At 36.9% G+C, this 12,044-nt stretch overlaps 1 protein-coding gene across 2 annotated transcripts in view; it reads right to left on the reverse strand.

The window, feature by feature from the left end:
* Positions 1-7,040: 7,040 nt before the first annotated feature.
* KIT (KIT proto-oncogene, receptor tyrosine kinase) overlaps positions 7,041-12,044 on the reverse strand; it is a 66,327-nt gene continuing 61,323 nt past the window's right edge. The window contains exons 20-21 of one of the 2 annotated variants that reach the window (XM_053703965.1): positions 10,131-10,236; positions 7,041-9,065 (exon numbers count right to left, since the gene is read on the reverse strand). In XM_053703965.1, the coding sequence (XP_053559940.1) occupies positions 8,943-9,065; positions 10,131-10,236 (229 nt within the window). In that variant the 3' untranslated portion in view covers positions 7,041-8,942. Of the gene's footprint in view, positions 9,069-10,130; positions 10,237-12,044 lie in introns of both variants that reach the window. The other variant, XM_053703964.1, reaches the window with a different exon arrangement.

Consider the following 12,044-nt stretch of genomic DNA (forward strand, 5'->3'; position numbering starts at 1 on the left):
ACCTGTTCATTTGTATGTAACATCCCGGCATGGGATTACAGCAATACCGCCATTATATTAGCTCCATCACTATAAATTGGGACTTTTTCTACTATAAGGTGTATTACACTCTATACTAAAGAGACAGTGCTGTTCTTAACTACAAGGGAAAGTACGGACTGCACAGAACCTCCTCCCTCTTGCCTCTTTGGTTACTCTATTTGAGCTTTAAGATTGTATTTGGAGTGGAATCAGTTTATATGTTTTTATTTTTCTATGACCGGTCATATATCTTTATACATTGGTTTTTAAGTAATTTATGAATTTGTTGCACTTTAGGAACCTCTTAATTTAGTTAGATCAATTGATATATATTAATTTCATATACTGTATGAATTCATGAATAGTATATTTTAGTTCATTTTAATAAATACACTAGTTTTATATACAACAGTTTTTATATAAATCTTTGAAAAATCCTATTTTATAAAAAAGGTCTATAACAATTTCCCCTAGCTTTTAGCACGCATACATTCAAACACATAGAACATGGGACAGTTTGAATCACATCTGAATCCATGATTTGACAGAAAAATACAAACAACAACTTGACTTGTCTCTTTAAAAATAAAAAATATTTTTAACTGTAAGAACACTGTCAGTACTCAAGATACTCCGGATGGAGCTACTGACACAATAAAATAGGGTAAATGCTTTTTAACCAGCAAAGTGTAAAACAATCAGCTCTGCTGAGGCGCTTACCTGCCCCCTCGATCGACCAAGCAGACAAATCCGCCTCTAATCCAAGTTCCAGCACTACGCTCCAGACTGCTTGCTTAGAAACCATGCGGGCGTGGCGTCTCACATACAGCAATCGGGACTTCCAGAAGTGAAAACTGCGCAGCTTCTCTCCAGCCCCAGAGCGCCAAGAAAGTCCCGCCTGTCGTGAGCGTGACCTAAGCCCATAGAGGATGCTGCGACACGGACATATTGTCAGACTGGGCAAAAGTATAAATAGAGCCCAAGCAGTCCTGTCGTCTTCAGCTATAGTGAACACTTCAAGTATCACAGAAAACACCTCTCTTGTTATCTATGAACCAGAGTCTCCGGCAATAAAAGTTGTACACTAACATTCCCCAGCGTCAGCCAAAAACTCCCTTGAGGCATATAAACCAAATAGCTATGAGCCCTGTAAGCGTTTTAGTTTTAATGTAACACGCAGCAGGGAGTGTATCATAACAGTGTGGGTGCTACATAATCCTAAGAGTACCCACACTCTGTTGGCAAGGAAGCCCTGTAAGACACTCTGTTGGCAAGGAAGCCCTGTAAGAGCCCATGATCTGTCCCCAACAGAACAAAACGTACAGCCATATCTGAGGCTTAAACCCCACCAGTTCCCATTGCTCTAAAGCCACCTGTAGCTCTACTCTAGAAGCTGACAAGGAATACGGCTACACCCTATAGTAAAATAGTACACTTTGGCACCATTTTAAAAATAATAAACTCTTGATTGAAGAATCTAAACTAACACCTCACTTTACCTCTTCCTATCACTAACACAGGCAAAGAGAATGACTGGAGTGGGAGGGAAGGGAGGAGCTATATATACAGCTCTGCTGTGGTGCTCTTTGCCTCCTCCTGCTGACCAGGAGGCGATAGCCCACAAGTAAGGATGAAATCCATGGACTCATTGTATCTTGTAAAAGAAATTTAACCCCTATCCTCCTGCTCCCGGACCCCGCCGCAACTGTAATAAAGTTATCAACCCCTATCCCACCGCACCCAGACCCCGCCGCAACAGTAATAAATTTAACTCCTATCCCGCTGCTCCCAGACCCCACCGCAACTGTAATAAAGTTATTAACCCCTAAACCTCTGGCCTCCCACATCACTACCATTAACTAAACCTATTAACCCCTAAACCACCAGCCCCCCACATTGCCATAAACTAAATTAAGCTATTAACCTCTAAACCAAACAACCCGTTAACTTTACATTAAAATCAACCCCTAAACCTATAGAATTAAAATAAACTATATTAAACTATTAATTAACCTACCCTAACTATTATACTAAAATTAAATTAAACTAGCAACCAAATTAACTATGTTACATATTTAAAAAAACTAACCCTACTCAAATTATTTAATTATACTATTAAAAATTACTAAATTACAAAAAAAAACTCTAACTTACAAAAAATAAAAACCAATAAATTACGAAAACAAACAAACCACAGTATCAAAAATAAAAACGAATTACACATAATCTAATAGTCCTATCAAAATAAAAAAGCCCCCCCCCCAAAAAAAATAAAAAAAACCTAGCCTACAATAAACTACCAATGGCCCTTAAAAGGGCCTTTTGCAGGGCATTGTCCCAAAGAAATCAGCTCTTTTACCTTTAAAAAAAAATACAAACACCCCCCAACAGTAAAACCCACAACCCACCCAACCAACCCCCCCAAATAAAAAGCCTATCTAAAAAACCTCATTGCCCTGAAAAGGGCATTTGTATGGGCATTGCCCTTAAAAGGGCATTTAGCTCTCTTACTGCCCAGACCCTACTCTAAAAATAAAACCCACCCAAAAAACCCTTAAATAAACCTAACACTAACCCCTCAACGATCCACTTACAGTTTTTGAAGTTCCGCTTGAAGGATCCGTCCAGCTGGCAAGTAGTCTTCATCCGGGCGGCAAGAAGTCTTCATCCGTGTGGCCTCTTCCATCTTCATCCATCCGGCGAAGTCTTCATTCATCCGGCGCGGAGGGGGTCCATCCTGAAGACAGCCGGCGCGGAGCTCTTCTTCAATACGGTTGCCGCCGTTAACTGGAACTTGAATGGAAGTGACGTCATCCAAGATGGCGTCCCTTGCATTCCTATTGGCTGAAAGGTTCCAATCAGCCAATAGGATTAGACACTTCCCACCCCCTGATCCCTGTCAAACAGCTCTCTTCCTTCCCCCACTGGTCACCCCCATTTTAAGTACTGGCAGACAGTCTGCCAATAAAAAAAACAAAATTTATGCTTACCTGATAAATTTATTTCTCTTGTGGTGTATCCAGTCCACGGATTCATCCATTACTTGTGGGATCACCCACAGCAGAGCTGTCTATATAGCTCCTCCCCTAACTGCCACCTCCCAGTCATTCGACCGAAGACAAGCAAGAGAAAGGAGAAACTATAGGGTGCAGTGGTGACTGTAGTTTAAAAATTAAAAAACACCTGCCTTAAAATGACAGGGCGGGCCGTGGACTGGATACACCACAAGAGAAATAAATTTATCAGGTAAGCATAAATTTTGTTTTCTCTTGTTAGGTGTATCCAGTCCACGGATTCATCCATTACTTGTGGGATACCAATACCAAAGCTATAGGACACGGATGAAGGGAGGGACAAGGCAGGCGCTTAAATGGAAGGCACCACTGCCTGTAAGACCTTTCTCCCAAAAATAGCCTCCGAAGAAGCAAAAGTATCAAATTTGTAGAATTTAGAAAAAGTATGAAGCGAAGACCAAGTCGCCGCCTTACAAATCTGTTTAACAGAAGCCCATGTGGAAGCCACTGCTCTAGTGGAATGAGCTGTAATTCTTACAGGAGGCTGCTGGCCAGCAGTCTCATAAGCTAAGCGGATTATACTTCTTAACCAAAAGGAAAGAGAAGTTGCCGAAGCCTTTTGGCCTTTCCTCTGTCCAGAGTAGACAACAAACAATGCAGATGTTTGACGAAAATCTTTAGTAGCTTGTAAATAAAACTTTAAAGCACGAACCACTTCAAGATTGTGTAATAGACGTTCCTTCTTTGAAGAAGGATTAGGACACAGTGACGGAACAACAATCTCCTGATTGATATTCTTATTAGATACCACCTTAGGAAGAAACCCAGGTTTGGTACGCAACACTACCTTATCTGCATGGAAGATCAGATAAGGGGAATCACACTGCAAGGCAGATAACTCTGAAACTCTTCGAGCCGAAGAGATAGCTACCAAGAACAGAACTTTCCAAGATAAAAGCTTGATATCTATGGAATGCAGAGGTTCAAACGGAACACCTTGAAGAACTTTAAGAACTAAATTTAAACTCCATGGCGGAGCAACAGGTTTAAACACAGGCTTGATTCTAACTAAAGCCTGACAAAATGCCTGAACGTCTGGAACATCCGCCAGACGCGTGTGCCAAAGAATAGACAGAGCAGAAATCTGTCCCTTTAAGGAACTAGGCAAAATCTAGTGAGCCATGTGGAAAAAACTGGGCCCCAGAATAAAGTTTTATCACCAATATGTAATAAACGTTCATACACCTTCAGCAAACGTTATATCTATTCAGTAATGTGAGTAAATAAGAAAAATATTACCCTTTACAGCAAGCATGATACCAGTCGTTATTAAATCACTGTAATCAGGCTTACCTTAAATAAATCCGGTATTGTAGGCATTTTCTAGCATATCATTTCTCTAGAAAAATTTAAAACTGCACATACCTCAGAGCAGGAGACCCTGAACGCTATTCCCCCAACTGAAGTTACCCATCTCTTCAATTATGTGTTAGAACAGCAATGGATCTTAGTTACAACCTGCTAAGATTATCAAAGACCACAGGCAGACTCTTCTTCAACTTTCTGCCTGAGGCTAAAATAGTACAACTCCGGTACCATTTGAAAATAACAAACTTTTGATTGAAGATAAACTACATTAATGCACCACATCTCTCTAGCTACTTCCCTTGTCGAGAGCTGCAAGAGAATGACTGGGAGGTGGCAGTTAGGGGAGGAGCTATATAGACAGCTCTGCTGTAGGTGATCCTCTTGCAGCTTCCTGTTGGGAAGGAGAATATCCCACAAGTAATGGATGAATCCGTGGACTGGATACACCTTACAAGAGAAAATAAATGTGTTTTTATTTTTCTGTAATGTAGGATCCCCCATAACCCTCCAACCTCCCTGATCCCTCCCCCAAATAGCTCTCTAACCCTCCCCCTTCCAACTATTGCCGCCATCATAGGTACTGGCTGCTGCCTGCCAGTACCAATAAACCCCAATTTTGTATATATTTGTTTTTTTTTATCTTATTTTTTCTGTAGTGTAGCTGCCCCCCCCCCCCATTACCCTACCACCTCCCAGATTGATAACACCCCCTCCACTATTTATTCTCACTATAGGAGCCCTCCTCTCCTTTCTTGGAGATATTTTCTGTAGTGTAGCGGTCCAACCCGCTCCCGACCCCCTACATCAATGGGCTGCTCACCTGCCTCCCTCCTAACCCTCTCACGCCACCAACGATTGGCACCACCACTGCCCGATGCAGAGAGGGTCACAGAGAGATCCTCTCTGCATCGGTAACTCTGCCCGTCTATTTCTGCACTGCCTCACTCGTGGAGAAGGCTGAAATAGCACAATTTCGCTTTTAGCGAGATTGCGGCAGAGAGAAGCGCAGGACTGCAGAGTACGATGCTGGTCCTTAAGGGCTTAACGCTGGTCGTTAAGGGGATAAAAACAAAGCAGGTAATATAATGAAACACATTGATATATATATGAGCATATATTAAGAAAAATAGTCCAAAAGAAAACAATGGGTATATATCCTGTGTTAGTGATTCTGAAGTGTTAAATTCCAGTGTAATGGGGTACCAATTATTATTCTAAAAAAATCCAACAGATATACTTCAGTAACATGTATAAATCCTCATGTGTAGTTGTGACCTAAAAAAATCAATCTAATCTAAACATAGTGCAATATTGTACAAACAATTAATTCCCAAATGCCAAAAAGAGGTTTACCAAATAAAACGCTTGAGCACAATACCATAAGTCAACGAGTTTCAGCCCTTTATCTGAGCCTTTTCAAGATTCGAAAAGGCTTGAAAGTGCTTAAGTCTTGAAAAAGCCTCAGATAAACTTGTTGACCAATGGTATTGTGCTAAAGCTACTGACTAACTTATCTGGTAAACCTCTTTTTGGCATTTGGGTATTTATTATTTGTACAATATTGCACTGTGTTTAGATTTATTTTTTAGGTCACAACGACACATGAGGACTTGTTATACACGTTACTGAAGTATATCTGTTGGATTTCTTTAGAATAATAACGGACACCATAACACTGGAATTTAACACTTCGGAATCACTTACTAACACAGAATATACATTTTTTCATTATTTTCAGTGTATACTTTTTGATTTTATGGACTATTTTTCTTAATATATGCGTTTATATACATACATACATACATTTGTTGCATTATATTACCTGCTTTGTTTTTAATTGCTTTAATGAATACTATACATTTATGTACTTATACTTTAATACATATATTTATGTATGTAGACCCTTTGATATTTCTATTTTTAAGATTTGATTAGGAATCTTTGTGAGCTAGCGTAATATTCTCATTTGGCGCTACAATATTACGTATCTATTTGAGTTCCTTTGTGCCACCCTTATAAAATATATTTTAAAAATTACATTAATGTTGTTATTATTGGCCAAGTGATGAGCAATGGAGCTACAGCTGCTGTCTATGGGAAACAAAACTAAAAGGAACAAGTATATTTTACAGATTTCTTAATATTCTCTTCCCTGTGGTTAAACATTCATACATTTCAATAAGTTTTCAAGAGATATATAAGCAAAAAAGGACTTAATATTAGTACATACAGACTGAAATATAATACTTACATACAGACTGAAATATAATTTACATTCATGCAGCTAACAAAGGCTGGGGTGCCAAGATGACAACTCTTCTTGGGTGGTCTCCTTATGAAGTCATATCATATTTTGAGCAATAAAGACTTTTGAATTATGAATGTTTTTATCCTAAGCATTAACTGCAGAAGTCAATGACAAAAACCTCTGGAACTGACAAAGCTGTTAACCAGTATAGGGTGTCCTTTATTGTTAAGGGAAATTAAGGGGATGTGAAGGGTGATATCCATAACATAAAAGCAACTAACAGACTAGAATGTCTTGGAAACTCTGAAGTGTAACACACACGTATAATATATGAATGTGTAATAATGACCAATGTAAATAAATGCAGAGATAAAATATAAAAACTGAGCTTTGTTTCAATAACACAAATTAACCTTTATTTTCTGGAACTATTTTGAAATCTAATAATCAGGAAATGTCCCAAAAAATGTTTAACAAACTTTAAACAGGTATAACACATATTTACAAACATACAGAAAAAAAATTCTTTGGAGTATCAGGGACAGTGAATTTTGCAAAGAAATTATTTCTACATTTTAAATATTTACAAAAAATATGACATGAAAAAAAAAATTTAAACATCCAGTCACAGTGAAATAACAGTTGCCAATAAAAATATACAAAAATATAACATCTTAATACCATTAAAATAAAAGTGTCCAACTAAGTGCCCCTAATGTACCTCCAAGTCTTTGTTTATGTAACAGCATCTAACATCATAGAGTGTATTTTTTACTTTATCCTTTCAATGCAATGCTTACTCATTCAATAGATAGACGGAGCGATAGCTCAACCACAAGCCGAGCATTAACAGATTAGACAAATCCAGTGCAAATATAAAATTGGAATAATGTTGTGTTCTAGAACGATGATTCTCAACCAGAATTCAAGAACATACCAACCCTATATAAAGGTCAGAATATAGTGCAGTTGTAAACTTGGTTAGTGATGTTTATAAATATAATACCACCGGGCTCTAAATGTGTGTCAGGTAATACCATCAGTAAGGGACACATGCACAGATCACTATATTATTATAATATGTATATTCAAAAGTTTGTTCCCTATTTACAGATGTACATTTTAGCCTAGGATAAAACAGGAACCTGTGGAAAAATAACCCTGAATGCTCATTGATGATATCACCAATAATATTTTGTTTTTTAACAACTTTTACACAAAATGAATTTCTTTCGATAGACATCAAGATGTTGTATATATTATTGAATATTAAAGGGAGACCCTGGTGTACCAAATAAATAAATTATTTAAGAAAATGGAAAAAACACAGTGTTTACAGTAAGTGAGGTAGGTTGAGAATCACAACTATAGAGTTAAACATTCCAAAACCAAGGTTTAGCCCCATGGCTGTTCAAGAGTCCTGCAATATATTTCACTGCAGGTCTTATTGACAGTCAAAGGGTTAATATCCTTGACTTTGTATATAACATGATTATGTATGACTTGGCAACGCTCTGCTATTAAAGCTTTTCCAAAAATCTAGTTTATTAATTAAAACTATTATTAAGTGCCTAAGAATTGAAAATAAATATATGCCTAAACAGCCTATAGAAGAGCAGTCAATAATGAACTATAAATCTAGCTGGGTATCTAGGCGTGCATGTCTGAAATATATACATGGAATGGCTGTAGTAAAAAAACATGGTCCCATGATAATGTCAATGCATGCAAAACAGTGACAAAAACCAGTACCAGATTCTAGAGAGAGAATTTTATAGAACTATTGTTTCAATATTTCAGTCAGTAGTATAAATCTATTGAATAATATTCATCAGGGTGCAAAAGTAAAGATAAAATGCTGTATCTCGTCTCTGCAGACATTTCCATAGAATACCTGAAACATTTATATCACTTACTGTGCAGGACTAAACCTCCTGTTTTTATAGTAATGATTTTTAAATACCAAAAATATTCTATTAAAAAAAAAATGATATCAGAGACAATGGTGGTGAAATTTAACAGAATGGCATCAATGTAACTACCAAGTGGGATCTGCTTGTCATTAGTCCAGTTCGTCAGGTGTCCCACTGGCAGATAAGGTTCTGTTTCCCTTGGGAAGTAGGATCTATATGTACTTTGGTGGCTCCGTTTGTATTTTCATTGACTCAGTTAGAGATCATAGAATCTGCAGAAGGACAAATTCACAAGCAGTCTAGACCAGTAAGATATGTGATGTGTTCTGCTCTGAGTTTTGTTCATGCACTTTCAGTATCCATATTGTTCCTGAAGCTTCAGTGTTCACCATGAGTTAGTAATGGTTGTGTGGATGATGTGCTGCTGCCAACTGAATTTATTCTCACAGAATGATCCACTGGCGCTTGGTTGATAATCACTGGAGACGTATTTGCAAATGACTGCTTGAAAAGAACAAAACAGATATAAACAGATAATCAAAGAAATCTATATATGGATATAATATTTTAGCAGAGTTAAATCTGTAGTTTTTTCCATGAAAATTGATGTTCCTATGTTGTCCATATAAGCCAGTGAGCATGTCTACTGCAGTATGAGTTGTGCACTAATATAGTTCATGTTAGTTGAGCATGTATACTATAGTATAAGTTGTGAACATGTGTTCTTCCTGTAGTTTTGATATAAATTTCAACAACTTTATTAAACATATAAAAAAACAATAGTTTAATGTGTTTTAAATTCAGCTCTTTCCTTTGCATTATAACAATATGAATATACCTCACTAATAATAATCAGAATATATATTATTGCACTTTCTTAGATCATTGCTGTACTACACTTGTAACTGAACACATTTGAGAAAAGTCACTTAAATGGATGTTACACAGTAAATAACTGCTCGATATAATGATGTATTCAAAGCAAAATGTTGCCAATAGTATGTAGATGTATTTTAGTGTGTTGATGTATTTTATGTTAGCTATTTAAATATTACAGATAGAAGTATAAATTTTGAGTTTCTATAAATCAATGGGTGCTGCCATGTTGAAACCTTGGTTTCTCTTTCTAATATATTCTGCCCCAGGAAAATTAGATACAGATAGAAGTTTCTGTGCAAACAATGTCTGTGAAGAAAACAGCATATTAAGATAGTTGTTTATCACATCATTTATAACTGTAACTGGTTTCAGCAGGGGATATACGATGAGAACAGTATTTCAAATCTAGCATAAGTTACATTACTTTATAGACATTCTGTGAAATTTAAAAAAAACTATTTTCTTAGTAAAATTACAGAAAAGGGAATTTAAATTATGAATGAAAATATATTGGGATGTAGTTTTACTGCACATAATTAAAATGTTATATTACAATCTCAGAGTGTTTTATGTCACATTAGGCTAAATGTTCTGTTTAAAGGGTGAATTGAAACTTTCCCGTTAACCTTCTTTGCTATAGTTTCTTCAGTATGTATAGAGTAATACACAATGAGAAAATATGCTTACATGTAATTTGCTATCTGAGAGCTGCTGTTCCACCATCTGTACAATTTGTTTAAAGGTCGGCCGCTTCAGTGGATCTGCATTCCAACAGCTTTTCATTATTTCATACCTGTAAATAGAGATGTTTAAGGAACATAGAACCCAAAATGTTTATTTCATGATTCAGATAGAGCATGCAAATCTACACAACTTTCTAATTTACTTCTATTATCAATTTGTCTTCGTTCTCTTGGTATCTTTGGTTGAAAAGCAGGGACAGACGTTCAGGAGCCTGCCCAGTTTTTAAAAACTATATGGCAGCAGTTTTGCAAGAATGTTATCCATTTGCAAGAGCACTAGATGGCAGCGCTATTTCCTGCCATGTAGTGTTTTAGACACCTACCCAGGTATCTCTTCAACAAAGACAATCATGGGAACAAAACAAATTTCATAACGGAAATAAATTAGAAACTTTTTTCAGCAATAGTGAATGTTGACTTTAAACCATAATTATTTCACGCATGTAATTGATATGCAAATCAAATAGTGTGAAGTAATTTCTCCCTCTGCACCACATGGCTTTTTAGAAAGGCACACTTTACAGAAATTAGCAACATAAATCTTCATTAACCCCTTAATGACCGGACCATTTTTCAATTTTCTTACCCTTAATGACAATGGCTATTTTTACATTTCTGCAGTGTTTGTGTTTAGCTGTAATTTTCCTCTTACTCATTTACTGTACCCACACATTATATACCGTTTTTCTCGCCATTAAATGGACTTTCTAAGGATACCATTATTTTCATCATATCTTATAATTTCCTATAAAAAAAATATAAAATATGAGGAAAAAATTGAAAAAAACACACTTTTTCTAACTTTGACCCCCAAAATCTGTTACACATCTACAATCACCAAAAAACACCTATGCTAAATAGTTTCTAAATTTTGTCCTGAGTTTAGAAATACCCAATGTTTACATGTTCTTTACTTTTTTTGCAAGTTATAGGGCCATAAATACAAGTAGCACTTTGCTATTTCCAAACAACTTTTTTTCAAAATTAGCGCTAGTTACATTGGAACCCTGATATCTGTCAGGAATACCTGAATATCCCTTGACATGTATATATTTTTTTTTAGAAGACAACCCAAAGTATTGATCTAGGCCCATTTTGGTATATTTCATGCCACCATTTCACCGCCAAATGTCATCAAATAAAAAAAAAAGTTCACTTTTTCACAAATTTTGTCACAAACTTTAGGTTTCCCACTGAAATTATTTACAAACAGCTTCTGCAATTAAGGCACAAATGGTTGTAAATGCTTCTTTGGGATCCCCTTTGTTCAGAAATAGCAGACTTATATGGCTTTGGGGTTGCTTTTTGGTAAGTAGAAGGCCGCTAAATGCTGCTGCGCACCACACGTAAATTATGCCCAGCAGTTAAGGGGTTAAATTAGGTAGCTTGTAGGGAGCTTGCAGGGTTAATTTTAGCTTTAGGGTAGAGATCAGCCTCCCACCTGACACATCCCACCCCCTGATCCCTCCCAAACAGTTCTCTTCCCTCCCCCACCCCACAATTGTCCCCGCCATCTTAAGTACTGGCAGAAAGTCTGCCAGTACTAAATAAAAGGAGTTTTTATTTTTTTTAATAAAAAAAAATAAAATGTTTTAGCTGTGATGGACTCCTGCCTTAGCCCCAACCTCCATGATCCCCCCCCCAGCAATCTAACCCTCTCCCCTACCTAATTGCCGCCATCTTGGGTACTGGCAGCTGTCTGCCAGTACCCAATTTGCCCCCCAAAAAAGTGTTTTTATTATTATTTTTTATTACTAATTTAATTTTTTCTGTAGTGTAGCAGCCCCCCACAATACCCCAACCCCCTCCCCCTCCCAGATCCTCATATATATATATTTTCCCCCCTCTTCCCACTCAT

Source organism: Bombina bombina, chromosome 2 (assembly GCF_027579735.1).
Source record: "Bombina bombina isolate aBomBom1 chromosome 2, aBomBom1.pri, whole genome shotgun sequence".
Classification (NCBI taxonomy): Eukaryota; Metazoa; Chordata; class Amphibia; order Anura; family Bombinatoridae; genus Bombina; species Bombina bombina.